Source organism: Rhinopithecus bieti, unplaced genomic scaffold, assembly GCF_001698545.2.
Source record: "Rhinopithecus bieti isolate Rb0 unplaced genomic scaffold, ASM169854v2 scaffold_19652, whole genome shotgun sequence".
In the NCBI taxonomy this organism is placed as follows: Eukaryota; Metazoa; Chordata; class Mammalia; order Primates; family Cercopithecidae; genus Rhinopithecus; species Rhinopithecus bieti.
Window position 1 is genome coordinate 198,543 of NW_016809913.1, and position 26,228 is coordinate 224,770.

At 47.3% G+C, this 26,228-nt stretch overlaps 1 protein-coding gene and 1 pseudogene across 6 annotated transcripts; both read right to left on the minus strand.

Annotated features, from left to right (window-relative positions):
• Nucleotides 1-275: 275 nt before the first annotated feature.
• Nucleotides 276-2,314, minus strand: LOC108541387 (oligosaccharyltransferase complex subunit OSTC pseudogene; annotated as a pseudogene). Its single transcript, XR_001888949.1, has one exon. The product of XR_001888949.1 is annotated as an oligosaccharyltransferase complex subunit OSTC pseudogene (transcript).
• A 212-nt stretch (nt 2,315-2,526) lies between these two features.
• LIG3 (DNA ligase 3) lies at nt 2,527-26,212 on the minus strand. 5 transcript variants are annotated; one of them, XM_017890910.1, is made up of 21 exons: nt 26,123-26,200; nt 25,212-25,287; nt 23,216-23,778; nt 20,793-20,936; nt 17,198-17,395; nt 16,201-16,352; nt 15,486-15,652; nt 15,255-15,332; nt 14,620-14,788; nt 12,877-13,032; nt 11,107-11,238; nt 10,655-10,734; nt 9,482-9,569; nt 9,019-9,096; nt 8,581-8,704; nt 7,866-8,008; nt 7,455-7,529; nt 6,180-6,326; nt 5,473-5,668; nt 4,788-4,909; nt 2,527-3,319 (listed from the first exon to the last, which is right to left on the minus strand). In XM_017890910.1, the coding sequence occupies exons 3-21, from the start codon at nt 23,760-23,762 to the stop codon at nt 3,086-3,088; spliced, it is 3,030 nt and encodes a 1,009-aa protein (XP_017746399.1). In that variant the 5' UTR covers nt 23,763-23,778; nt 25,212-25,287; nt 26,123-26,200; the 3' UTR covers nt 2,527-3,085. The 5 variants fall into 5 exon arrangements, 4 of the variants coding, with proteins under 4 accessions (XP_017746399.1, XP_017746397.1, XP_017746398.1 ...); XM_017890908.1 differs by lacking the exon at nt 25,212-25,287 and having other exon boundaries at nt 26,123-26,212; XM_017890909.1 differs by lacking the exon at nt 26,123-26,200 and having other exon boundaries at nt 25,212-25,941.
• Nucleotides 26,213-26,228: the final 16 nt, after the last annotated feature.

The following is a 26,228-nucleotide window of genomic DNA, read 5'->3' on the forward strand; positions in this document are numbered from 1 at the left end:
AAGCCTGTAATCCCAGCACTTTGGGAGGCCGAGATGGGCGGACCACAGGGTCGGGAGATCGAGACCACCCTGGTTAATAGGGTGAAACCCCGTCTCTACTAAAGAATACAAAAAACTAGCCGGGCGACGAGGCGAGCGCCTGTAGTCCCAGCTACTTGGGAGGCGGAGGCAGGAGAATGGCGTAAACCCGGAAGGCGGAGCTTGCAGTGAGCTGCGATCCGGCCACCGCACTCCAGCCTGGGTGACAGAGCGAGACTCCGTCTCAAAAAAAAAAAAAAAAAAAAACACACAACAACAACAACAAAAACACTGACATTGAAATAGCAATAACACACACTAAGGCAAAGAAGGGACAAGATGATCACCTGCAGCCAGCAGAGCCCCTTTCCTGTGAGTGTGCACTCTGGGTGTAAGCAACCAGTAAGGGCAAGTGGGGCTGGATCCAGGTTGGAGAGGACAGTGCCTTTGGCAGGATCCTGAGGAGACAGCCTTGTTCTACTGCCCTGTCCAGTTGTTTGGCCTGAGGCTGAAGAAAGAAATGGAAATCTATGTAGGTCAGTACTCAAAGGAGGAGCAGCTTTTTGTCTCCATAGAGGATGGAATAAAAAGAGTACCTGATTCCTAAAACTGAAGCCAGGCTGAACGGTGCCTATTCCAAAACACCAAATGTCCTGGGCTAGAGTCAGGAAAGTAACCCCCTCCCCTGTGCTGTCCCTACTCCAACATACACATTTTAAACAGTAGGTGGAAGCCAAAGTCAATCAGATCAAATCTGGGCCGGGCGGGGGCGGCGGTGCAGTACTCCTTGATCTTACAAGCCCAGAGTCTGCTAATTTGTTTGTAAGGAGAGAACTGACCCTCAAAAGCCAGGACTGGGACATGGAAGCCAATTTACAACCGTATGGTGTCCTGATGAGCCTGCACTCAGAGTGGAGTGTTAGCTGAAACATGCAAACCTACAACTGAGAGTTCCAAAATCATAGGCTAGGCCCTTCTCCCGGGTAGGGTCTGGACATGCAAACCAGTGGTGATGTTCCCAACTCTAGATAACTATGTGGTAGGCTGTGGGCTAAGTGCTTTACATAATGTTGCTCAAGACAATAGGACAACCCTATGATTTAGGTGCAATGGCTATCCCCATTCTACTTGGAGGGATTGAGGCTTAGATGTTACATAACTCGCCTAAGGTTAGAGCCATTAAGTTTCAAGACTCTGATGTGAGCTCCATCTATACCTGCACTGTCCAGTGTGGTAGTCACTAGTGACATGTGACCATTTGAAGTTGAATTAAAATAAGAACTTCAGTTCCTTAGTTGTGCCAACTTCATTTCAATTGCTCAGCAGCTATCTGTGGCTAGTTTGGTTGGACAGTGCAGATTTATAGATATTGCCACTGCTGCAGAAAGTTCACTGAATAGCACTTGTTTACACTAAATTGTCTTCCTTTTGTTCTTCAAATAAATCAGCCTCAGGTAGCACAGGAGCTGTTCTTTGTAAGCAGGTTGTATGGATCTGTTCTCAGGTGTGGATTTTTATTCTTTTTTTTTTTCTTGAAGCTATGGAGTATATTTTCTTTAAGAAATTAAAAACTAAGAAAAAAAATGCCACTCAACACTGTTGGTATTATCAATAGGTCAGCAGGGAAAAAAAAATACTGTGATAAACTTGTCTCTCTGATACCAAGAAGAAATTCTAGTCCAAGCTTCAATATGCTTCCTGTGTTTTTCGCTAGGTATTTCTTTTACTGCCGCTCTTCATTCTTTCCGACATTTCATACTGGAGGATTGGTACAGCCTGTAAAACTTCATCGACAGGAACAAATCCAGTATCCACTGATGTCTTCTCAAAGGCACTCTAACCCATCAGATAGCCCGGCAGTTTCATTCATATGAATACTCCAGCCATGAAAAAACTCAGTAGGACACAGATGAATCCAATGAATAGAAGAAAAAAATCGATTGAGTTTTGGGATATTTGGTGCATTTGACTGGTCCAGGATTATGAAACCTAAACCTCCCATTGTAAACAGGAAGCTGTATGCAAGTCTTTCCATAATATACTGTCCATTTACTCTGCAGGCCAAGAAAGCTACTGGCCTTTGAGGCCCACGTTCATCAGCCAATACTTGGGGGGTCAACAATATCATATAATTATTCCTCCAGTCATGAGGAAGACACCACCACCACAGCATACACAGTCATGGCTGCTGCATGTGCAGCCAGGGTGGCTTAGTCAGCTTAAGGTTGGGACACTCAAGCACTAAGAACGGGACATGCTACAAAGTCTCCATGTTCGTGGCAACAAGGGCTGTTCTTGGCCTCAAGCCCCACGTAGATTTTTATTCTTAAAGAACCGTCTTGTTTCCAGGTTTTGGGGAGGCAGATCTTCCTGGAGCCCTCTATCCCTCCAGAGGAGTGACCCAAATAACTTCCCCTTTCTTCATAAAGGCCCCATTGTCCTACCTGACCCTAGTTCCCTCCCTTCAAACTGGGAATCCTCACCCTGTAACAGAAGAACACAGAGAAGAAAGTCAAAAAAGTTCATTTTGTTTTCTTTCACATGAGGCTTTGTTCCTGGCAAAGGGTGTCAGGCCGAACACAGTTCTGCTAAATGGAAGCATTTCTGAGGGCAGTCCTTTAAATACGACTTTAAAATGAGCCTGGAAGTACAAAGGAACAGGCAAGGACGGGAGAGAAGGCTTTGCGGACAGAGCTGCCATAACCCAGCCTTTACTCCTTAATCTCTAGGGAAATTATTAGGGGTGTAGGTGGGGAAAGGACAAAGACAACTGCAAGGTATTTTATTTATAAAAAAGGTAACTAAGCTGCTTTTCAAAGAAAACAAAAAGAAGGCAAACCCAGCACCCAGATCTGAAAGATCTATTTAAACCCAGCAAGAGAAACTGACTTCAGTTGTGGCACCCACAGCAACTAATTCCTGGTCCAGAAGAGACCGTGGAGAACTGGTGGGTTTGGGAGAAGCAAGCCCATTCCCCCTATACTGTGTCTACCTGCCTCCAGCCTGAGTCCAGTCCAGTAGTATGGTAAAGGAGAGTATGGCCTGAGGGAGAGGGAAGACAGCAAACCTAGCAGGGAGCTACCAGTCTCCGTTTCCGGATACATGCCCAAATCCACTCTGGGGAGACCTGCTGGGCCACAGGGTTCTTGTCCCTGCTATCCAGCACATGTGTGGCTGAGGTCATATCAAATTCCTGTACCAGGTCCCCGTCGAATGCCACAAAGTAGCGTCTGAGACGGCTGAAGTCTGGTGTGGAGGGTGGCAAGTAAAGCCGCACTCCAGTGAAGATGTCCAGCAGTACCTGCAAATGCAGAGAGGTCACGGTGGGGTCAGACCTACATTGGGTACAGATGGGTCTTCACCCAGATAAGCCCAGGACAGAATGAGGGAGCCTGGAGTTAGGACACAAGCAGAGGAGTTTACTGGAATACTATGCATCAACAACCCCACCCCTCCAGTCACTCCAAATTATACAAGACTGACATGCCCCTCCATCCCTGCCTAGGGGAAAAGAAGAGGGGATGGGCCTTGACATCTGGGACCTGGAGATGGGAAGAATATATGGGTATAAGAGCCACCCAGTCATGGTGGGCAGGCAGAGCTGGCTCTGACTCAGTGCCCTCAGATTCAGTGATGTCCCCTGAGACCAAGCAGTCTACTCTGTACAACCTGCTAGACTGAGGGGTCAGGAGTCCTGCTTACTACTCTCAATGGGTTCAAGGACTTCAGGCTGGGAAGAGAGAGGGGGAAGGTTTCTACAGGTCTGTTGGGGACCAAGTTCAGGACCTGAGTTGTCAGACTTCTATGCTTACTCCTAGATGGCGGTGGGGAGAGTGGGGGTGTGATGACATGGGTGTAAATTATGTTTACTTCTCTATCTGCCCTTTGAGCCATCAGCTCCCCCAGAGTTGAGCCAGTATTAAACCTAGTTCTTGGCATCAGAAAGTGCTCAAAAGAGGCCAGGTGTGGTGGCTCATGCCTGTAATCCCAGCACTTTGGGAGGCCGAGGCAGGCGGATCACTTGAGGTCAGGACTTCGAGACCATCCTGACCAACATGGTGAAACCCCGTCTCTACTAAAAATACAAAAATTAGCTGGGCATGGTGGCACATGCCTATACTCCCAGCTACTCGGCAGGCTGAAGCAGGAGAATCGCTTGAACCCGGGAGGCGGAGGTTGCAGTGAGCTGAGATTGCACCACTTCACTCCAGCCTGCACGACAGAGCCAGACTTGAGGGAAAAAAAAAAAAAAGTGCTCAGGAGATGTTGCCAAACCCAAGACTGACAAGTAAGTGTAAAAGGGAAAAGGTTCCTTAGGTGGGAGGAGAGTCACCAAGCCAGTGCCCTCTCCCCTTCTTATTGCTCGCTGGACCTGCTTCCAGCCTGACCACAAACTCACAATGCTGCATTCCCACACCCAGACTGGGCTTTCCCATTTAATGTAAATTTTGACTTGGGGCCAGCAGCTGAGTGAGTCCCTGCAGTCTCTCCTGGCTAGGCTGGGCTGTTCTATCTCCTGCCTGCTGGCACAGTTCTCCTTCCTCTCTGCTCACTGGCTCGCCGCCTCTGCAAGGCAACAAGAGGACACAGGGTGAGCAGCAGCACTGCTGACCCTGCCCACAACAGGAGCGGCAGCAGGGAGGGAAGAGGTTTAGCCAATGTTCCCCAAACACCTTTGCTCATCCTCTTTCAAACTTCTTGTGCAGAGGGTTAGGAACACAACCTGGGCTAAACTGGTCCACGTGGTGTGTTGCTGTTTTTACCCTCACCTTTGTTTGGCACAGGGTCTCATCAGCAGCTTTCCGCTTCTCCCCTACTTTCACTGGAGAAGACTTCATGGCCAGCCTCTCTCCCACCTTCACAGCAGAAGGCTTTGCAGTCAGCATGTTGCCTGAAGGACAAAGAAGAAGCTGGGCGTGGTGGTGCAACCTACAGTCCCAGCTACTCGGGAGGATCAATTGAACCCAGGAGTTTGAGGCTGCAGTGAGCTATGGTCGTGCCACTGCACTCCAGCCTGGATGACAGAGTGAGACCCTGTCTCTAAAAAAACATAAGATACAAAAGAACTAAGAGGGTAGGGATTGCTGATAATGCTCCCTGCAGTCAGGGGCAGTAATGGGAAGGACCAGGGCCTTTCTCTGCTATGCGCATAGGTGAGAGGGGGGTGAAGAGTTATCAGCTAAGCCCTTTAGCTCAAAAGTAGCTTATTCCCTGGTCAGACTGGCTGTCGCCAGGGTACTGCTCCATTCAGGTTTGCTGAGCAGATATAGGGTGCCCAGCAGAAGGGTCTCTGGCCCATGGCTGGACACACACCAGGAATGCAGTCCATGTCCACTGCAGTGGGCATAGATAATCATGAGATCTCAGGGGTGGAATGTGAGACTGCGTCCCTGCCCTTGAATCTCTGCCCCTCACACCGCCCTCTTCACCATCCCAGCCCCTCCCTATCCTTACCGCCTTTGCTGTTGGAGTTACTCAGCTTCCCTTCTGCTTTCTTGGTACTGGCAGAGGGCTTGCTGGGGGCCTTGCGGGACACAGCAGACCCTGAGGGACCCTTATTCTCTTCACTGCTACCCCCTGTAGTGGAGCTCCCCTCATCTCCAGCCACTACAGTGAAGTCTGCCTTCTCCTTGGACAACTGGTACAGTTCCTGAGGTGGGGAGGGACAATGTCAGAGGGTTTTATTGCCTTCCCAGACTGGCCTCAGAGGTGATGTGTGTGGTGTGTTTTAGGTGCATGTGAGAATAAAGATGTGAGAAAGATAAAGAGCAAGGAAAAGGAGTTGGCTTCCTTGGTACCATTCCAAAGTGTGGCCCTATAGCCTGAGTAATCAGGGTACAAATCATTGTTCTCAGTACAGTGAAGCAGGGACTGAAGGCTGGGGCAACAGGAGCAAACTCTAAGATACCCCAGACCAAGGGCTGCTCAGTGGGGCCTCGCAAATGCAAGGTTCTCTGCTCAGAGATGGAGGGAGAAGGAGGTCTAGTGCTGTGCCCCTGGCCCAGCAGCAGTTTGTCTCCCTCTCTAATTGCCCTCCTTGCTCTGCCACAGGAGAATGGGGGAAAAGAGAAGACAGAGGACATGTGAATGGTCCAGATGCCCAAGGCTCCAAGGCCTGGACAGTGGGGTGGAGAATACACATACAGCCTAAGAGCTGCTACCTTGAGTTGGGGAAGGTTAGTGGCAGATTTCCAGTCCTTATCATCTCGGATTCGGGTGCAGCGAGGGAATCGGATGGAGATCCCATCAGCTGTGTGAGCCTCCGATTTGGAGAATTCAGCCCCTGTGATCTCCCACACGGCAGCTTTCTGTCAGGAGTAAGTCAGCAGGTCATCACTGGTTAAGAAGATAGTATCAGTGGCTGGGTGTGGTAGCTCATGCCTGTAATCTCAGCACTTTGGGAGGCCGAGGCGGGTGGATCACCTGAGGTCAGAAGTTTGAGACCAGCCTGGCCAACATGGTAAAACTCTTACCTCTATTAAAAATACAAAAATTAGCTGGGCATGGTGGTGCACCCCTGTAATCCCAGCTACTTGGGAGACTGAGGTGGGAGAACTGCTTGAACCTGGGAGGCGGAGGCTGCAGTGATCAGAGATCTTGCCACTGCACTCCAGCCTGGACAACAGAGTGAGACCCTGTCTCAAAAAAAAAAAAAAAAAAAAGATCTCCCACCCAGCTAGAAGCAATACAGAACAGTTAAAACCAAAAAGGTGGCCGGGTGCAGTGGCTCACGCCTGTAATCCCAGCACTTTGGGAGGCTGAGGCAGGCAGGTCACCTGAGGTCGAGAGTTCAAGACCAGCCTGACCAACATGGAGAAACCACGTCTCCACTAAAAATACAAAATTAGTCGGCTGTGGTGGCACATGCCTGTAATCCCAGCTACTTGGGAGGCTGAAGCAGGAGAATCGCTTGAACCCGGGAGACGGAGGTTGTGGTGGGCCAAGATCGTGCTATTGCACTCCAGCCTGGGCAACAAGAGTGAAAACAAAACAAAACAAAACAAAAAACAAAACAAACAAACAAAAAACCAAAGAAGGCTTTGGCTAGCAGCTGGGAAACTTGGGTCCCAGTTCTGCTGCTGCTGCTGCCGAATAACCTTAGGGAAGTCCTGTTTGTTCTCTAGGTCTCTTTCTTGGTCAGTACAAGAAGGGATTGGGCCAGATTACTTCTAGAACACACCCTTTGCACTGAGTGGATAGGTAGTCTCTTCTTCTTCTCTCTCTCTTTTTAAAAAGCAATTGTATTGCAGAAAGAATTCTATTCAAAATTCCTCAGAGTTGTCCGGCTGTCCCTGTGCCTATCTATTACTTGGCTGGAAATCCAGATCCCCATCCCTGGGTGGACTTTCAGCGAGGTGAGATGGATTCTCTATGGCACTAGAGAGCCTGCAAGCTAATTCTATGGGCTGGAGGACCCCAAGCCATTGAGTTGATACCTTTGGGTCTGGGACGATGAAGTCAGGATAGTAGATCTTGTTGACTTTCAGCCAGCTGGGTATTTTGCTGGGGTCCTACAGGAGAAAAGATGCTATTTTGGGCTGTTCCCAACCTGGATCAAGGCTTAAATCCCTTCTCCTGGTAATGAGATTATAAGAAGCCACTTAAACAGCTGACTCTTCAGCAATGTGATCCTCCCAGCCCAGAGTGGGTATGACCTAGAGGCATGCAAGCCATTTTCCACAAGGAAGGCATTCAGAGATTTTAAGGCCTAATCCTGCTCCCCTGAGCAAGCTGCAACCCTTCTTTCTGGGGAGACAGATAAACAATACCCGTAATGCCCAAAGCACAGCCTGTCTCAGTGATCATGGCCAGTCCAGAGGCCAGGGTCAACCAAGTCCCTTCCTCACCTTGCTGATCTTCACCATGTCTAGTTCCTTCTGCAGGCGGGCAAGCGTGGCGTCATCATGGCCTCCTGCACACTTGGTGACTGTGCACCACTTCTGGCTGCCAGGGTCGTAGCAGCCCATGAGGAAGATTGACATCATGCCGCCTGGGAGGGGAGTGTGAGATGAGTGTGGGTTGGAGGAGCCATCTCTGCCAGCCTGAAGAGCCCAGAAGAGGGAGCCCGGGGCCAGGGAGAGGACCTGGGTCCCAGCTGTCAGAGTGCCAGAGTTTACCTCTCGGAGCTACCTCTGACTAGCTGTGTAATTTTAACCCATGTAAGCCCCAATTTCCTCTTTTGTAAATTAGGGATAATTACACCCAACGTGTTGGGCTGTGGGGCGTTGAATTGTGTTGGACACATGATAGATTGCTTAAAAGTATTAGTTCCTCAGACTCCAGCTTCCTCTCCAGTCAGGAAAGAGATTTTCCCTGAGGAGAAAGCTGTCAGGTCCTGACAAAATAATTGGTGGTAAGCGTCCTTCTGCTAGGCTAGCATAGGGTACTCTATTCTGACTTCTCCCTAACCAAGTAAGCAGGCCAGCTTGGGGCCCCAGATCCTAGGACTTCGGAAGTCATGACTGGCCATGCTGGCAGATCAAGCCAGTAACAAGGCCAGCCTGTACCTCAAGCGATGCCTTCTAAAACAGTGCCATCCCAGTGGGCAGAAGCCACCCTGACCTTTGCTCCCTTGCCCATAGAAGGCCCCAAGGACCACCAGGTCAGCTGTGTCGGCCATGGCCCCCTCGTTCAAATAGTCTTTCTTCACTTTCAGCCAGTGCCGCTTCCCAGGCTCATATGTACCCTGAGGTGAAGCAAAAGAGAGACCACAGAGTAGAAAGGCAACTCCATGAGGATGGGTTCACCCCTTCACTGCTACACACCAGATCTAGCCCAGTGCCCCTCCCTCAGGGGAAGAGCCCTCAGGCTCCAGGCACTACAGGAGACACACAAATCAGCCCTCCAGATCCAGGACATATCTGCCCACACCCTGGAAAGGCTTCCCCAGCAGCCACCCCAACCTGCAGGCTGCCACCGCCATCTCCTGGTCAGGGCTGGAAAGGCTCGGGAGAGGGCTGTGAGTGAGTCGATAGGAGAAAGCAAGCAGGGCCACCTTACCTTCACATCCTTCAGCACCAGCCCCTCCAATCCCTCCCGGATCACCCGGGTTATCATGTCAGCCAAGTCCGAAGCTTTCTGAGGGACAAGAGAGATGCGGAAGTTGGTGTGAGAGTGGAGAAGGTAGTGAGGGGGGTTGTTCCTTTTCACACACTACTTAAGTGCCCAATGGAAACACCCTTACTTGAATATAAGGGACAAAGGGTTAGAAGCAGGTTGCTTCTCATTCCAATGAGAGGGCTGCTGTGGCTTTGAAACACAGGGGGCTTACCTAGGAAGGATTTCCATGCCCTACTCTGCTGGGTGAAGACTAGCAGACAACATATACAACAGTCAAATGCAAACATTATCAGGAGGCTCATAAGACATTAAGATTTATTCTTCCACTTGCAGTTGACTCAAGGAGTTCTCTGCCCTGCTTTCAAACTTCTAGGACACTGCCTAGCGTAGGGTCTTCACTTACTGTGACTCGCTTCATTTCTGAGAACATGATCCGGTTTGGAATTTCAACCATGTTGTCATGAAGAAACTTCCGCCGCTCACACAGAGGCCTGAGGAGAACAGGAGAGCTGAGGTTAGGCCGGGATCCTCCCATCCTTATTAGGAATTCTGAGGAAGGAAGGGCCACAGTGATAAAACTGCTACTTCAAGAAAGGGCTTGCCATGGATCAAAGACCTCATGTGTAACAGCTCTGCTGTCAAGGGCTGCAAGGGCTCCATCGTGACCGAAGATGGACAATTGTGAGCTGTGGCATAGAGCCAGTTCATAGTTGTAGTTCCTATTTCTACTTCATCGAGCGAGCCAAGGGAGAACTGGCCTCTAGCCCAGATTGTATAAATTCTGGTCCCACTTGAAAAATGACTCCAACTCTCATTTTTTACCCCCTGCACCCTGCTTTGCCCCCAGTCCCAAGGCCAACCCCTGGGTAGGCAGGCTGAGACAGGCCTCGGGACCCAAACCTCAAATCCTACCCCCACCAATTCCTTCCCTCTCTACTTCTTTCTCCTTCCCCAATCAAGGATGTGGCTGCTGCAGGAGGAACAGGGGTAGAGATACATTTCTAAGTGAGGAAAGGGCTGATACTGGTTTCTCAGGCACAAGCATATGGACGCAGCTAAGTCAAGACTGCTCATTCTCTCCAAGATGGTCCCACCCATAGCCTCCCCTGTAATCAGGAGCTTCCTGTTGTCAGTCTCTTCTGAAATCAAAACGTTTGAGCTGAAAACCATCTGCCTTATGCCCCCAGGGGTGCCACTGGAGCCCCCAGGGGTGTCATTGGAGAAATAAACTGAAACCCCATATGCTCACAGTCTATTTCTCTGCAATAGTCCATTTTGCTTTAGTAGAGAAACTTCTTTGGGGGTTTGGGTTTCTTCTGTGACTTAAGCTCTCAGAGACGAGATGGAGTCAACATGTGGGCTCTTTCTTACACTGAACGGGGAGCGGACCATGTAGCAATTGTGCTTCCTCTCAGCTCCCTCTTGCTATTGCCTTTGGCAAGCTCCTGAGTGCAAACGTATGTGCCAGCTGGTTCCCTGTACCCTCCTTTCCAACCTGAAGCCCCCATCTTCCTCATTGAGGAAATGAAAACAGATTCCTGGCAGTTTCTGGGTTTAAAGATGCTAGCCAACTCACCTGTCCATCAAGCTGACATCATTAAAGTAGATACAATCAAAAACAAACAGGCAGACATTAGCATCCTGGAAGGCTGCTTTCTGTAAGGGAAAATGAGGTAGTAGGTATACAAAGAACAAAAGTCACAGAGCATGACAAAATAAGGAGTACCAGTCCACTTCTGGAGGCCCCCTAAGGCACCGAATGAGAAAGTCCTGTTTCTGCTCTGAAGCCCCTGGGGCATAAGGGCACTGAGCAGATAGTGCTAAATGGAAACCAACCCAATTATAACTTGGTTCCCAATACCAGTCCCTTTTGAGGAGAAAAGCAAAAGACAAAAAACCAAACCAGAAACAGGTCAGAAGCGAAGAATAAGGCCCACACTAAGTGATATTTCCTTCCTTTTCAGACTGCAGCGTGCAGCCACATGTACATACTCATTCATTCTTGCACATATGGCCCTGAGGCAGTACCTTGTGCACTCCCAGAGTCCCAAAGGGCAGTGGTTTGCCTGTCTTGTTGTCAATCAGAAGCACCTCAGAATCCAAGATCATGCTGTGTCCCCCAGGAAAAGCCTGGGGGATGTAGTCCTTAAAGTGGGCTACCTGAAAGCAGAAGGGGAGCTTTGGTGAGGGATGACATGGCAGCACGGACCCCAAACCGTGCCATAGAGGGCAAAGCCTGGGCCCCAGATGGGATACAGAACAACATGTGGAAGGCCCAGCTAATGCGCAAAACATATAGCTAGGCCTCGCGAGCCACCTGGACAAGAGGGAGAGGCCATCTGTTTCAGTACTTCTGTCCAGGCCCAGGAAGATGTCAGCCCATGCTGAATCACTTTCTATGGGCTGTAGAGAAGGTACAATTTTTGAGGAAAATGGAAGAAAGAGAGAGATTAAACCTGTCGGGGCAGGAGGAGGAGGGTGGGTGGGCAGAGATTAGTGCCTACTGCAGAACATGTGTGACTGTCAGGCTGGGGATTGGATTACGGGAGAACAGACTGCTTGAAAACAGAAAGGTAGAAATGAACTCCCTCAGGTGCAACAAGGAAACTTGAGCAGTGTCTTCTTTGAGCGGGAGCCCTGAACCCACAGCCATCACTACCCAGGATGCTTAGAGCAGGAACAGGAAAGGCCAGCACATCCATGCCATTCCTCTTCAATCCCTAACCTAGCCCTTTAAGAACCCAAATCACAGGAGAGGCAAGGGATGAGTGAACACTGGGTAAGGGAAAATTAAGGAAAGGACTAAATCTGGAAAAGTGTGCTCAGACTTCTTCCTGGGTCACAGATGGTATCTATTTAACACCAACCTCACCAGAAGCAGCTCCTCAGTGATTTACAGTGCTTCACAGAACACGTGAACCTGCACTAAAGCTCCACAATGAGGCCACTGCTTAGCCCTCCTCTTGAACATATGAAACAAATGGCCTGCTTTGTTCCCAGTGCTCCAGCAGGAAGGCAAGGCTGAGGTAAGCATAGGGGCCACACAACACGGTCCCCTGAACCCCCTGGGGCTCTGAAAAACTGAATCTGGGCTAGGAAAGAAAAGGATAGCAAGGATAGGAATTCCATCTGCTCACAAGCTACTGGAGCCAGATGTTCCAGCTGCTTTTCCCTGAAGACACCCCCAAAGGTTCACAGTAGCCTTGGGAGTGGAGAAGGCTTAAGGAGTAAGGTTCCAAATGCCACCCTTGATTAGAGCAGGAATTTGGCTCCCAGATGTCCCCATAAGACTGTGTTTACATCAGAATGTAAACTTCATGATGGCCAGAACTTGTGTCCAGTTTTTCCACTGCCATATCCCCACTAGCTATAACAATGGGTAAGCATCTGATAAATAATTGTTGAACAAATGAATGAATGACAGCCCAATAGCCTGTGGTATATAAGCCTTAGTCTAGCTCATGGGAAGCATCTGGGACATGGAAATACAAAAGACACACAGCAACTCACCAAGTGAGCTCACTGTCCCAACCAACATCACTGCGGGCAAAAGAAGTATCACTGTCCCAGGGAGCTCTACCCTCACTAACCCAGGCCAGGGCTCTTTGGCTCTCCCTGCTGAGCAGCCCTTCGTTATTGGAAGACTCCAAAAATGAATAAATCAATTAATTCATTCAACAAATAAAAAAGAAACCCTTATTGTGTACCACAGCTGGAATGGCTATGGGACTCTGGCCCTGAGATTGTTAGAGGCACAAAGGGGAAAGATGGTCCTGGCAGAAAGGAAGGGACTCATACCTTGTGAGGCAGGACGGGCTTGAGACTGCGGCTGAAGTAGCTGAAGTGGTCTCCATTCTTATGCACTTGGACTCGCTCTCCATCGTACTTGATCTCAGAGAACATGCCATTGGGACATTTCTTCATTGCGTATTCAATGGACTTGCAGGCCTCCGCCTTGGGGTGGGGAAAGCAAAGCCTGGAGACTTTCAATGAGGGGCTGCTAAGCAGTGACAGCCAAAGACCTTGTAATTGGGTTGGTGAGGGCAGGACCTGGGTCTTGGGGACTGACTGCCCATAATTAATGCTCAGGGAAGGCTGTTGAAGAGGTGATGGGAACGGAAAGGGCTGGACAATGTTGTATTCTGCCTATAAAATAATCACCAGAGCTGACACAGGAGCTCGCCTTTTGAGGAATATGAATGCTATTCATTGTACAACAAGTAAAAGCCCAGTGAAACAAGATTTAATTTTTTTCTCAGTAATTCAGGCTCTTGCAGGGCCTCTGGCTTCTTCCTAAACACATCAGTTCTCCCAGTAAAAAAGGTCTATGTGAAGCTAAGGTTAAAGAGTGCAGGTGACAGTGAGGCTGGCAGGGTGAGTGATCGGGGGTCCCTACAACAGGGTTTCCAGATACTGGAGCGCTTACTTACATGCCTACCTGTGCTAGCCTAACTACAACAACAATAGCTACCATTTTGGGAGTACTTCACACACATAATCTCATTTCATCCCTGATGTGACATCCTATGTGACAAACATTGTTTTCATCTTTGGATAACAAAACTGAAGGTTAGAGAGATTAGGTGCTTGCTTAAGTTACGCTAACAAATGGCAAGAATGAGATTTGAATCTAGGCCCACCTATAAAACCTGTGTGGTTAACCACTAAGCTATATAACCCATGCCAGTCTTTAAATGACAAACTAAAGAATAGATGCCAGGAGGCATTTTTATAAAAGTCAGAAAGGCCACTACTGCAGGTGGCCACAGTCCCATCTCTGGGATGGAGATCTCACTGTTTTGATGCTGGCTAGCCCACATTCCTAGCAGGGAGAGAACACTTCCCTATCTCAAACATAAAACCCTAAACCAAGGCTTTAGCATGACACACAAGACAGTTTCAAAAAAACACTATACATCACTCAAAAATCCAAAGAATCTCACAGTAGGCATGGCACCATATGTGGTGGGCCCTGTCACACAGGAAAACTGACGCTGGAAAGGAAACTCCATTTCTTATGAAATGAGCAGAGGCCCAAGATGATGTCTGCCAGAGTCAGCCTTCATTCCTTATGTGTCCTCCCTCTTCCCAAGGCACCCTGTCACAGGAAGCCTGGCTCTGCCACCAACTCTCAGATCTACTTTGCAGTAGGTCACAGAATCTCAGGGGTTACTTAATACATCCATCTGTCTTCAGGTAAGATAACAGATAAAACCATTCTAGGGAGATGCCTCAGGCAGTCTCAGATGTCATCCACACAGGAGACTGAAGGACAAGAGAAACTAAATCACTCATCTAAGATTCTACAGCTTCTTGGTGGCACAGCTGGGCCTACGGCTCAGGTCTTTCCACTAGATCTTCTGTGTTCTCTTTTGCCTTTGCTTCCTACTGAGAAATACCCCCTTGCACCTCCCTCTTCCTTCCCCAAACTCCTCCAGTCAATTTGCAAGCACTCTCAACACTCATACCCTATCCGATCTCAGCCCGAAGGATGTGGAGCTTGGAGAGGCTGGAGAGCAGAGGCAGGGCAGCACTCCTCACCAGCATGGGCTGCACAGGTGTCATCAGCGAGGCCTGGACGCTCAGAGCTCGTCTCTGGCCCGGCTCCTTCTCCACCTCCTGCGCATTGTGAAGGACCCGCTCCACCACATCCTGCAGGTTGCGCGAGGCTTTGAAGGCTTCATAGGCATTGGGGTCAAGGGCGTCTAACCTGCCAAGGGGTACAGGAACAAGGAAACAAAACCACTGCCTTTGACTCCATGGCTTTGGACAGCAATCTGTCCTCACAGGAGAAATCCTCATCTGTAGGGAAGGGGTTGTGTTCTGCTGTCTAAAGATTTTTAAAAGAGGAGAGAAAACTCTTGGAAAATTCAGCTCTTTTGAGATACTGTGCCTATGTGGATGCCGCCTTAGCGAGGGGCTGGAGTAGGCAAGAGACCCATGAACATATTCCACACTTCAACTGTAACAACTCTGTGAGAAAGGTAGTTATCTCCATTTTATATAGGAGAAAACGGAGGCAGAGACAGGTCAAGTGACAGATCAGGGTCCCACAGAAAGTAAGAAAGTGGAATGGGGATTCAAATCCTGATTGGGACTCAAAAGTCCTGACACCAGTTGGGAACAAACGAAGCTAACAAATGACAGCTCGAGCTGTCAGAGGAGCTGCTACTTACACATGTTTTGCACCTGAGTTCATCTTCAGATCATGTTTGATCAACCTAATGATGCATTTAAGGTCATTGGCTGTACACCTAGAGGAATGAGGCACATTTAACTTGGTCTTGAAGAGCTCTGGAACCCCAAGGGAACCTTCCCTTCCCAAGAAAACCTTCCCTTCCCAAGAGAATTCATCTCTCTATGCCCAATCCCCATTGGGCACGGTTTGACAGAGGCAGTTCCCCCACCTGGAGGCAATGTCCTGCAGGACCTGTTGCTGCTCATCCTCCTTGGTGAGCTTGGACAGCCGCAGAAGGAACTCATCCACCTCCTGGATGGTAAGGAGGCTCTTGGCAGCTGGGGGGAAAGACTTGCTCTGCTCAAAGAAGACTCTGATTGTCTCTGACACGTCACCCTGTCTCCAAAAACCAAAATGCCAGTGCTGCAACCCTAGGGTGGCCACGTGTATCCCCCAACACCCAGGACTGAAGATGAATCACGAAATTTCAATCATAGCTCCTATCCCAACTCAACATATCTAGCCCACTTCTTAGAGACACTAGCCCATCCACAATTCCTAGAAGGGGATGGAAACTTGCCATGGTACCAGGGATAGAGTCATGAACAAACCAAAGCTTGGTAAACCCAAGTTACAGGAGAAAACAAGCGAGAAAAAAGAGTACAGAATAAGAGCCCCAGGAGAGACAGAGGGCTCAAATTCTGACTTTCGAGAACCAGGCCTTTGCGGTTCAGCAGTGGTATGGTTTCCGCCCTCAGAAACTTACGAAATTAACAGCTATAGCCTCACATTCAGCTCCCCCAATAACAAAGGCTTGCTCAAATGGGCTTCAGTTTCCTAAAACAGTATGTGTCCCAACCAGAAAAAAAAAAAGAGGCTGCAGGTGCCTGGCTTGGCAAAACCCCACCTGGAATGTAGCCTACCCTCCCTCCCCTTCCTCTGACCTGCTCTAGGTCCCGTGCCATATCATCTGGGTTGCAGTTAAAAATGCGACTGAAAAGCTTCACAATCTGCTTATCATTCAAGTTGTAAACAGTCTTAACGACTCCTGGCAGCAGCAGCTTCACCGTTAGGTACACATCACCGTGGAAACCATCTGGAGATAGAAGAAAGGAACCCTTCTTGAGAAATAGAGCTTAAACACATAAATATATAAACTCAAAGAAGACTGGGCAAGGTGGCTCACACCTGTAATCTCAGCACTTTGGGAGGCTGAGGCAGGAGGACTGTTTGAGCCCAGGAGGCGGAGGTTGCAGTGAACTGAGATTGCACCAATGCACTCCAGCCTGGGCAACACAGTCACATTTTTTTGTCTCAATAAATAAACAAACTCAAAGAAGCAGAGCCCAAAACATATCTATATATCACTGCCCATGCTCCTATAGTACCCTGTGCATATCGCTACAGTAGGAGACAGCATGGAGTTCAGAGGCTGGTGGACTGTGTGTCTGCCTCGCCTTTAGCCTACAGATGAACTCTTGTTGGACAGAGTGGTTACTTTCACTTCAGGTGCCCAGTGATAAGGACATTACAGATGCTCATTGACAATTTGTTAGATAAATTAAAGAAACAGAGTTGGAAGATTCTATTCCAAGCTGTGTATATGGTTCACAAAAACCTAATTAAATATGTAGGACAGTAAATTTTCTAACTAGTCAAATAGGATGGGTTCTCCTGGCCTCCTAGGAGCAGACTAAGGGGAGAGGAAGAAAGATGCCAAAGTGCTCTGAAAAAAACTGGTTACATAATTTGAGGAGTACAGTGCAAAATGCAAATGCGAGGCCCTTTGTTCAAAATTATTAAGAATTTCAAGACAGACTACAGTAAAGCATTAAACCAAGCATGGGACCCTGGGCAACTATACAGCTCACATGCCCTGGAAGGCAGTCATGGCCTTGATCTCTCTGGAGGAAAGGCCTATTCAGGATGCTCATGCCACACCTCCTGCTGAGCCTTTCCGCAGGAAGTCCTGGATGATCTGGGTCTTCGTGTTGTAGCTAGGATTATCGGCCACCATGGCGCATAACTTTCGAAACTCCCGTAGCAGACAGTCCTTATGCTTGGGGTCACATTTGCTTGAAGACAGACTTCTCTTAGGGGTGCGGCTTGAGGGGGCTTCCCCAGAGTTGTTGGCCTTGGCTGTTGGAGAAACAACAGAGATGAATTCATTCTGCCTTTCTGAGAAGAAAGAAAGGGAAGAAAGGAAATTAACAGATATTCTGCTGGTACTTTAGCTTTATTTCATCTCCCCGAACAGACCTTTGGGGTAGATGTCATTATACCCATCTTACACATAAAGAAAGGGAGGCCAAGTAATTTTGTAATTTTCCCAAATCTTACAGCTATTAATTAATGGTAAAGGAGCAATGGCCTCCTTAGACCAAGCAAAACACCAGACTGATGTGCATCTCCTTTTTTTTTTTTTTTTTTTTTTTTTTTTTTTTTTTTTTTTTTTTTTTTTTTTTTTGAGACGGAGTCTCGCTCTGTTGCCCAGGCTGGAGTGCAGTGGCGCAATCTCGGCTCACTGCAAGCTCCATCTCCCGGGTTCCCGCCATTCTCCTGCCTCAGCCTCCCGAGTAGCTGGGACTACAGGCGCCCGCCACCACGCCCGGCTAGTTTTTTGTATTTTAGTAGAGACGGGGTTTCACCGTGTTAGCCAGGATGGTCTCGATCTCCTGACCTCGTGATCCGCCCGTCTCGGCCTCCCAAAGTGCTGGGATTACAGGCTTGAGCCACCGCGCCCGGCCTGATGTGCATCTCTTTATGTGAGCACTTCACAAAAGAATGAAGACCGAAGTCACGCCAAGAATAAGCAGGACTGGCCGGGCACAGTGGCTCACACCTGTAACCCTAACACTGTGGGAGGCCAACGTGGGAGGACTGCTTGACCCCAGGAGTTTGAGACCAGCCTGGGCAACATAGGAAGATCCTGTCTCTAATAAATAAATAAATAAATAAATAAATAAATAAATAAAGCGGTCAGAAGGATCTCAGAGCAATTGTAAAGCTGACCCCAGAAAAGTTGGCATGAGAAAGGAGTAAGAAATCAAGGCACATGTTAGTCAATGTGAAATTACTGCTATCACAGGTTGTCAGAGCTGGAAGAAGCCTTAAAGATTATCTAGTTCAATGGTCTCTTACTGATAAGGCGATTGAGGTCTGACAAGAGCAAATGACTTCCTGGCCCACTTCCTTGTTGAAAGAGCCAGGACAAAGACACTACTAAGAAAGTCAGATCCCACTAGTACACTCAACATCCCCACCCCTTGCCACTTCAATCTTTCTTTTATTATTGTCAAAATAAAATCCTGCTCCCCAAGGAGCAGTTATAAAAAAAAAAAAATACATTTTTACAAAAGGTGGTCAAGGGGCAGGGCTTTCCTCCAGACGCTTAAAAATAACTATGCGCAACTCATCAATCACCTTGTGACCATTTACAAAGCAAATTTTATTTGCAAGCTTGTGGTAGAGCCATTACTAAGCTAACTGCTGTTGTACGCTGCTTCTTGTCTGGGCTTTGTAAATTATAAATCCATCCTCATCTCTGATACGGAATCTAAATACGATTTTAAGGGACAAAATCTCCAAAGTGTCAATGTTCAACCAAGTTGCAAGAACTAAAACACTGTTTCTCTCAACTCCTCTCAAATTCCATCCCCAACACCGGAGCCCTTCCAGAAACATGCTGTCCTTCGCATCACCTGGACTCTTCTCTATCTTTGGCCTACCAGCAAACAACAAACAAACCAACCTCAGAATTTTAAAATAATAAAAATCCTATACAGCCAGGCACCGTTTTTGCAACGTTATCTCTTACAGTCCTCATGAGAACACTAGGGGGTAGATGAGGCATGGAGATATGATGAAGCTTAAACAAATAAATATACAACCTCAAGGAAGCAGAGGGGAAAGTAATCTATATATTGCTGCCTATGCTCCCATAGCACCCTGTACATAACACTATGGTAGGAGAGGCCACTGCTGCTTCATAGACAGAGGCCGAAGAGAGGTAAGGACGTGCTCAGGGATCTGAGCTGTCAAGGACCAGAACCCAAGTCTTCTGACCTCAGGTCTAGGCTTCTTTCAATCACATACAATGTCTTTCAATCTCCAAATGACTTCTAAAATAAGGCCAGGTGGTTTGGCTTTATTTATTTTCTTCAACTGAGTCAATCACAAGAATGTCTCCAAACAATAAATGCAGCAACACAGTGTAGTATAAAAGAGCACAGGTACTGGAGTCTGACTTCAGTGCAAATACTAACTCCATGATAACCCTGAACTTCAACTTTCTCAGTCATAAAAAGGGCCTAATAAAAAGTACTTCCTAAATAAAAGTACTGTCTAGGGTTAACTGAAGAGCAAATGAAACTACACATGTAAAAGCCCCTAGTCCAACGCTGTCTGTTTACGTAAGGCCAATAAATGATCCTGATCTTCTCAACTCCCATCTACACCACATGCCCCAGCAAAGTCTTCCTGAATCCCTATGAAACAGCAATTCCATATTTTATATAAAAGAAACTATATATGTGTGTATACACATGTGTGCATGTGTGTATTATAGTGAAGAGAAAAGGAAACAACACTTTATTGTTCATCCGTCCTACAAAGAATATACAAATAATAGCCACAGTCCTCCCCTTTAGAAGATGGGATTTGAACCCAGAGCTCACTGATTCCAAAGTCTGCAAGCTTCATCCCTAGGCTGTACTGCCTCCCAACAAATAGCAGTATCCTTCAGATCTTTTTTTCCTTCCTTTGTGTTCCATAAAGTTCCAGTGTTTTGAACAAATAGTTGTAAGAATCAAGAAGGGAGATCCATGCATGACATCTCCCTTCTTCCATATTTTCATCTCTAGGCATATTCAGGGATACAATTTCTCAAAATTCCTTCATTATCAAAACACATGGAAGTAAAAGACAGGTTCTAATAATCTCTGTCTGACCCAGGTAACTATTTTAAGGGGAAAAAGTCTTGACAAAACAAATCTTTCTGCAGCAATAGAGGTTAAAGTATAGAAAGAAACGCTATACAAGTGGAATGCTGGCCAGGCACAGTGGCTCACGCCTGCAATCTCAGCACTTTGGGAAGCTGGGGCAGGTGGATCACCTGAGGTCAGGAGTTCGAGACCAGGCTGGCCAACATGGTGAAACCCCATCTCTACTGAAAATACAAAAATTAGCCAGGCGTGGTGGCAGGTGCCTGTAATCTCAGCTACTTGGGAGGCTGAGGTGGGAGAATCGCTTGGATCCAGGAGGTGGAGGTTGCAATGAGCTGGGAATGCACTACTGCACTCCAGCTTGGATGACAGAGCAAGACTTCATCTCAAAAAAAACCCAAAAACCAACCAACAAACAAACATAAAAATCAAGTGGAAGGCTTAGCATTAGCCATTACCTGTTTCTGCTCAGACAGAAGCAAATTATTTATGAAATGAGATAGCACAGAATTTTCACTCTTCGTCAGAATCCTAAGTAGAATACAAAATAAAAGCAGCACTATAACAGCTAAAGTAGCCCTAACCTATCTTACCTGAAAAGCCAGAAAATTTCCGGGGATTGTTACCGGTGACAAATGAGGCGCTTTTCACCGGAGAAGTCACCTGGCCAGTGGTTGTCAACTTAGCCTGGACAACAGCTTTCTTCTTTGGTGTACCTGCTGCCTTAGAAGACAGATCTGTAGGATCACAAAAGAAGATAAAATATCCTTCAGTGAAAGATCTCTGAAAAAACATCCAAAGAATCTATCAACGGCTTCTAGAGCCTTGCCTGTTAAGTCACTACCCTAGCACTAGCCCAAGGCTGGCTGGTGGTTGGTAGTTTTGAGTGGGGTAGTAGGTAATAGGGTATTACAGGGAGAGGAGGGAAGGATATTCTGGAGACAAAAGATCCAGTTGCCATTTACCTCTATTAGTAACTTAAATTTTCATCAACATTCTCCACTTCTTATCCCATATATAAGTCTCTAGAAATAACAATTTGGGGGAAATCAGAAATCATAGTTTGATGGATAAAACTTAGGGAATGCCAACCCCACAGAATTAGCTTCAATTTAGAGATGAATAAAACGTAAATGAGGATCACGGAGCATGTCAATGTAGCATAGGAAGGAAAATTTCCAGCTGCTTAATTATCTGAGTCATGAACTCTACCTATATTTCTCTTCCTCCAAATGAGAGATGGGTCAAGAAGTAACAAAGGCTGAGGCCAATAGCTAAGGCAATGCATGGTGGGATGGGGAGCCTGAGAATAAAGTATATGGGAAGTAAAGTTTTCCTTCCTGGAAGTCTTTTTTCCTTTCAAAGAACAAGGACAGATACCCATTTTTTGAGCTATTGTTAACTGTCTTCCTACGGTGACCAGAACAAAGTTGAAGATATGAACATTATTTTACAGACGCTGAAGGTCAAAGAGGACTAATTGGATTTGGAGGTATTGGCATAAATTCTAAAATATACATATGTAAATATGCATGTACATGCAAACATGTTATATAGCCATATATAGGTATGAATTTTACATGCATGTATTTTCTAGCTCTGTCTGCTGAAAGGGCTTAGAAACAGACACGCCATGGCTGGGTGCTCACACCTGTAATCCCAGCACTTTGGGAGGCCAAGGTGGACGGATCACTTGAGGTCAGGAGTTCAAGACCAGCCGGACCAACATGGTAAAACCCTGTCTCTACTAAAAACACAAAAATTAGCCGGGTGTGGTGTTATGTGCCTGTAGTCCCAGCTACTTGGGAGGCTGAGACAGGAGAATCACTTGAACCTGGAAGGCAAAGGTTGCAGTAAGATAGTGCCACTGCACTCCAGTCTGGGCCACAGAATGAGACTCTGTCTCAAAAAAAAAAAAAAAAAAGAAAGAAACAGATAGCCCATGACAATGTGGACACATAGCATCCAGGTTTTATTCTTTAATACCATTTCCCACTAACAGAAATCTGTACTCCCCAGAGAAATTGCAAATTTCAGGGCTGGGGAAGGATACATATAGGATAAGACTAAAAGCATCCTGCTATACCCAAAGTAAAGAAGTATATTTTAAAAAGTAATGAGGGTATACAGGACACAGAGGACAGTGTAAAGGGGTTCCTAATTGGCCAAATATGAGACAATTAAGTATCAAATTAGTTAAGTACAGTAATGAATTATATGCTACAGGAAAAAAAACAAAAGAGGATAGTAATCGGTACTCTATTCTTCCAAAATATCAATGTCTAAAAGAGAGACTACGGAAATTTTTCAGATTAAAGGATGCCAAAGAAATACAACTAAATGCAACATCCGATGTGATCCTAAACTGGGATTCCATACTGCAGGAAAAAAAGCTATTGAAGGTATGACTCAATCCATTGACAAAACAGTATACAGATGGTAGATTACAGTATTATATCAAGGACAAATTTTCTGAAGATGATAGCTGTATTGTAGTCACATAATGGTCATATATCCTATTCTCAAGGTATATACACTGAAGAATTTTAAAGGGTCATGATGTATGCAACTTATTCTTAAATGGTTTAAAGTGAGTGCATGCAGGTGTGTGTGTGTAAAGAGAGAGAGCACATGAACAAATATGATAGAGCAAATAGAGTAAAATGTTAATTGGTAAATATGGATAAAAGGAATATGAATGTTCTTTGTACTCTTTTTAATCTTGCAACACTTCAGTGAGTTTAAAATTATTTCCAAATAAAACGTTAAAGGCCGGGCATGGTGGCTTGTGCCTGTAATCCCAACTGCTTGGGAGGCTGAGTCAGGATGACTTGAGTCTGGCAGTGCAAGACTGCAGTGAGCTATGACTGCGACATTACACACTGGCCTGGGCAACAGAGTGAGACCCCATCTCTAAAAAAACAAAGTTAAAAAAAAGAGAAAGCAAGCAATTGAACTCCTTATCCCTCTTTCTGTCAGCACCAGTAAGATGGGAAAGCAGTGTTTTCTACCTTACCTGCAATGTGCTGGGTTATCTGTTCCTTCTCATTATCTTCCAGCTCTTCCCAGCCTTCCAGCTCTGTGAGGTCCTCGATTTTTTTTGTGGTGGCCCGGGCCCGCTCTAGTTTCTCAAACATGCATTTAATGTGATACCACTCTTTCATATCACCCCCAGACTCTGAGAAGGGATTGGGCACCACTTTGCCAATTCGGCATATGCCCTTCACAATCTTTTCCTTGCATTTTTTGCAGCCAGCTGTGCCACGCTTGGCATAGTCCACACAGAACCGTTGCTCAGCCATCTCACAGGGGCCACTGCAGAGTCCCACATGCAACCCTGGCAAGAAAACAAGGCAGGTGGCACGTGATCTTAGATGGCTTCCCTGGAATGACAGAACAGGCTTTCTTCTCAGGAAGAAGGGGTGTCCATGAAGCAGATCTGTTTCTGACCACTGGCTGAATTGTCTTACATCAGGCCTGTGATGTTCTTGGAATAGGCACAGTTCTTTTCGGCTGAGTGCACGGAGGGTTTGTGGAAAGAGGATCTTGAAAGCCAAAGACATATAGCTGCATGAAAGGCTAGGAGGCCAAAAAAAAAAAAAAAAAGATATAAACAAAGAGATAGGCTTCCAATTTTCCAAAGGCCAGCCTCTTATATAGTCCATGACGACTAATCAAACACTTTCCAAAGTATTACATTTATTGTCTACTCTACAGCATGAAAGAGTTCTGATACAGGAAAAGCCAGCTCGCAAAAGGGTGTTCAATTATCTAATGCACACATGTACTTCTAGTAAATCACAATGAAGAAAATCCAAATAACATAAAAGCTCTTTTTAGGTCATCAGCAACATATGATACTCATAATGGATGATGACCTTTAAGTATTACAAGATCCTGAAGTTTCTTTTTTTTTTTTTTTTAGGTGGAGTTTCACTCTTGTTGCCCAGGCTGGAGTACAATGGGGCAATCTCGGCTTACCGCAACCTCCTCCTCCAGGGTTCAAATGATACTCCTGCCCCAGCCTCCCAGATAGTTGGGATTACAGGCATGCGTCACCATGCCCAGCTAATTTTTTTTTTGTATTTTTAGTAGAGACGTGGTTTCTCCATGTTGGTCAGGCTGGTCTCCAACTCCCGATCTCAGGTGATTCGCCTGCCTTGGCCTCCCAAAGTGCTGGGATTACAGGCGTGAGCCACTGCGCCCGGTCCTGAAGTTTCTTTTTAATCACCAGTAAAAATTACATTATGTTCATGAAGTTTTTATTATGAAGTTTAACACATACACCACCCTCAGAAATCAAGCCACTATACAGATTTGGAATTGAGTTAGAATCCCTATATTGAGAGACAATTAAGTAGAGCCTGGAATCAGACTGCCTGAATTCAAATCCTAACTCGGCCACTTACCAGCTGTACAACTTTGATAGGTTACTTACCTCTGTTTCTGAGCTTCCTCATCTGTAAAATGTGACTAATTATGGGACCTAACTCAAATAGCTGTTCTAAGAGTAAAACCCTTAAAACAGTTGGGCACACAGCAAGAGCTCTCATTGATTAACGTCAGCTCCTATCATGATCGGTGAAGTTGTCATCTTTCAAGAAGCGGCTCCCGATGTGCAATTAACCTGTTTATAATTCAGCAACTTGAATCAGAGAGTGCTGAAGTAACCGGGCAGCAAGACTCACAGGAACTCATAAATCAATCCAAATGGAAAAAGATTATATCAGCATCTTCTTATATTCATGTTTTCTAAAGCAGTTTATAGTCCTAGTTTTAAGTATACTGGAATTATGTTGTCTGCACAAGCTGTGAAGCAAAATTGCTATCATGTTATAAAAAGCAGGCTTTGCTTACTGTAGTGCAACATGGTGTGAAGGAAAGCTAGTGGACCTGGAATAAGGGATGGGAGTGCAAGTCTGACCGTACAGTTTACCGACTGTTACCTCGGAGAAAACTTAATTTACCTGCATCTGTTTTCTTATTTCTAAAATAGGGTAAAAAATACCTACCTCACAGGGCAGTTGGAAAATTACAAGGAATCCATGAATGCGCTGGTTGTGGGGGAGGGAGGCGGTTCTGAACTCTCTAAAAATGTATACAAAATGTACATTCGAAAATGCACGGATATTTGGAGGTCTATCACTTTCGTGACATTCACAAAGGGCTATATAACGCTCAAAGTTTAAGAACCACAGAGGTGAGGTGGGTGGAAGTACGGCAGACCCATAAAAGGAGGTCAGAACAAGTGAGTTTCAACACTTTCCCTAGAAGATCAATTTGCAGAGCAACCTAGGGCCCCAATTATGAAAGGAGTGGACTTGAGGGAGGCTCGGGAGGCGCTGGGCCACGAGGAGGCACAATGCAGCTTTGAGGAAACCCGTCTGTCCCTCGTTCCGCACCCTCACAACGGCTGCAGCCCAGAGGCCCGAGAAGAAAATCGCTGAGGCCTGGCCGCCGCCGCTTTTCTCGAAGGGCTTCCCGCGCCGCTGTCGGAGAATGGCGGGGACAGTGGGGCGGGCGGAGTAGGCCGCAAACCCCGGCGAGGCAGAAAAGATCGCTTCTCCACCGGGTCCGGGACGCAGGAGGGAAGTGATCAAGGCTCCCAGAGCCCCACCCGAGCGCGCCCGCTTCAGCGCAGGAGGACGCACGCCGGGACGGGATACGAGAAGGCCCCGTGGGTTCCCCAGGGCGCACGGCCCGGCGCCGGCTTCCCTGCCTCACGCGGCACCGTGGGGGTCCCGGGGAGCCGCGAGCCTCCCCCTGGGTTCCCGGGGGAGGGCCGCCACGGTCACGGAGGGTGTGCCCCGGGGCTCCGCAGGCGGGGGGGAGGAGCCGGGGGGGCTGGCTCCCTGGCCGCGCCGAGCTCCCCGCCCCGGCCCGCTGCCTTCCCCACGCCGGGCCCCGCCGCGCCGCTCCTCACCTGCCTCTCCAGCTCCGGCGCTCACCGCAGGCCTCGGGACTAGCTCACTACAGGCAGCCGGCAGCCCACGACGGTTGGAGCTCCTGTCTCTTTAAATCCGGGTCCT

Coding starts and splice junctions, on each gene's coding strand:
- LIG3 (XM_017890908.1), bottom strand. CDS start 23,762: ATGTCTTTGGCTTTCAAGATCCTCTTTCCACAAACCCTCCGTGCACTC. Junction 13,033..14,619: donor CACCTGTGCAGCCCATGCTG/GTGAGGAGTGCT, acceptor CCCCACCCCAAG/GCGGAGGCCTGCAAGTCCAT. Junction 8,705..9,018: donor TGGTGCTGAAGGATGTGAAG/GTAAGGTGGCCC, acceptor GCTTCACCTCAG/GGTACATATGAGCCTGGGAA.